This window comes from Notothenia coriiceps, unplaced genomic scaffold (assembly GCF_000735185.1).
Source record: "Notothenia coriiceps isolate Sejong01 unplaced genomic scaffold, NC01 NC01_scaffold00029431, whole genome shotgun sequence".
NCBI lineage: Eukaryota > Metazoa > Chordata > Actinopteri > Perciformes > Nototheniidae > Notothenia > Notothenia coriiceps.
The window spans coordinates 43,817-45,822 of NW_011362132.1; the positions used below are offsets into that span (position 1 = coordinate 43,817).

At 42.5% G+C, this 2,006-nt stretch overlaps 1 protein-coding gene across 1 annotated transcript in view; it reads left to right on the forward strand.

The window, feature by feature from the left end:
- The first annotated feature begins 472 nt into the window (after positions 1 to 472).
- Positions 473 to 2,006, forward strand: part of LOC104958839 (solute carrier family 13 member 2-like) — an 8,776-nt gene continuing 7,242 nt past the window's right edge. Inside the window, 1 exon segment of the mRNA XM_010786650.1 lies at positions 473 to 591. Within this exon segment, the coding sequence (XP_010784952.1) occupies positions 488 to 591 (104 nt within the window). The 5' untranslated portion in view covers positions 473 to 487.

Consider the following 2,006-nt stretch of genomic DNA (forward strand, 5'->3'; position numbering starts at 1 on the left):
ACCTCTCGCATGATACCTTATGTATTAACTTTTTAAAAGCAGCATCTTTCATTAGTGAGGAGTTCAGAGGGTTTCGAACATTGGCAGTGGAAAGTCTTTTGTCGGGTAGTTTTAACGCTCTGTGATTTTACGGAGGACCAATAAAGAACTCTATTGTGAGACAAGAACATGACAAATTGTCTGTTTTACAATCAACGCTTACTGCAATCTGCATGTGTAAAGTATTATTACCTTTTAAAGTGAGGCTGCAGATAAGACAGAGGATGATAAACACTGTATGAACTTTATAAGGTTGTGTACATCTCCGTATATGTGTGTGTTTGTGTGTCTTTGTCCAACATCTGTATCCATACCTTACTAATTTTCAGATTGTCTCTTCTGAACACTTTTACCTCCCCACCAATTTCTTCTGACACCAGTGTTGTTGATGTGTTTGTGTGTGTGTGTGTGTTTACAGGAAGCCAAATGTGGTTATGCGATCATCCTCATGGCTCTGTACTGGTGCACAGAGTGCATGCCTCTGGCCGTGACCGCATTGCTGCCGGTCGTCCTCTTCCCTATGATGGGCATCATGAAGGCTGCAGATGTAAAGTCCTTATTTAATCTTTTGTACTTCATTACATTCCAACTTCTGACCCCTGTAGGAATGTACTGCTGATTATCACTAAAAGGTTCTCAGATACTTCGGAGAAAATTTAATGTTCAAAGTATTCTTCTATTGCAGTTTATTTGTAAACTATAAATTGAAAGTTGAGTTTTGCTTGAAAGAAACATCTCCATTCACAATATCAGGCAATGACAAAATAGGAGAGAATAAATGGGACCAACTGTAGATAATTGTGAAGGTCAGGATCAGTTAAAGAACAGCAAAAGCACACCAGAAGAACAGAAACAAATAGAGTTAAATAAAACAGGAAATTAGCTCTGTCTGAAAGTGTTAAAGAGCATCTTGCAGGTTTTTATTTTTTCTACATTTATGCTTAAACTTGCTTGAAAATTACAATTAAAAAAGTGAATGCAGGATTTGATATGTTTTACGAGACATAAGGGCAGGAATTCAGAGGGAAAGGAGCAATTTTGAGCTCTGCTCTTAAAAACGGCTTTTTTTTAAGGTCATACATCAAACGCGTCATATTACATCACACAGGGGACACATCTCCGCTCTCTAACCGCGGGTATAGTAGAGTTGCGTTGAGTAGAGCGGTTGTGTTTTAAGGAGCTGGTATTTTTCGGTAGTTTTACATTGTATTTCACCATTTGTAATCATGGTGCAGTATTGTGTTTGTGCAGGTTGCACAAATACCAGCCTGTCAGAACATCGAGTCCACAGTAAAAAGGACCGGAGCTAGCGTTCGTTCCTGGGTGCGTTGTGCATCCAGCACATACTCTCCACAGCTTTATCAGGAAACCGTATTACTTCTCTCTCCCCCCCCCTTCGCTGCTCTCTCTCTCTCCCCTCCGGTACACGGCACCGTAAGACATAGTGTGGAGTTGCATTAGGTAACGCTGTGGTGGCTGTACTGCTCCAGCCGTCTCCTTTGTGTTTGTTTGTTTCCCCCTGTCTGTGTTGTTTGTGTGGGCGTGGTTGCTGTCACTCCTGGCTCAACCTCCACTCACCTGCTGCAATCAGCTGTGCACCCTCCCCGACTACACACCTGCTTTCCATCAAGCCATTTACAACGACATATCAACGGAGGCTCCACAACCTTTCTCCGCCAGATCGTCAAGTATCAGCCGTATCTCGCGGCCCCCCTCCGGTACACAGCACCGTAGTGTGGAGTTGCATTAGGTAACGCGAGATACGGCTGATACTTGCGCATTAGTTTCTGTTATGGATCAGTATCAACAGTCCTGCCAGTAACGTTACTATATTATCAATGCTACTTTAGTTATAGCCTGATATATGATAGCTAACTTTACAATGTTGTGATGTGACGTTAGCTAACATTCTGTAGCTAACGCCGGTCACTCACCAAGATAGCTGCCCAGTTCTCCACTGGTTCTCC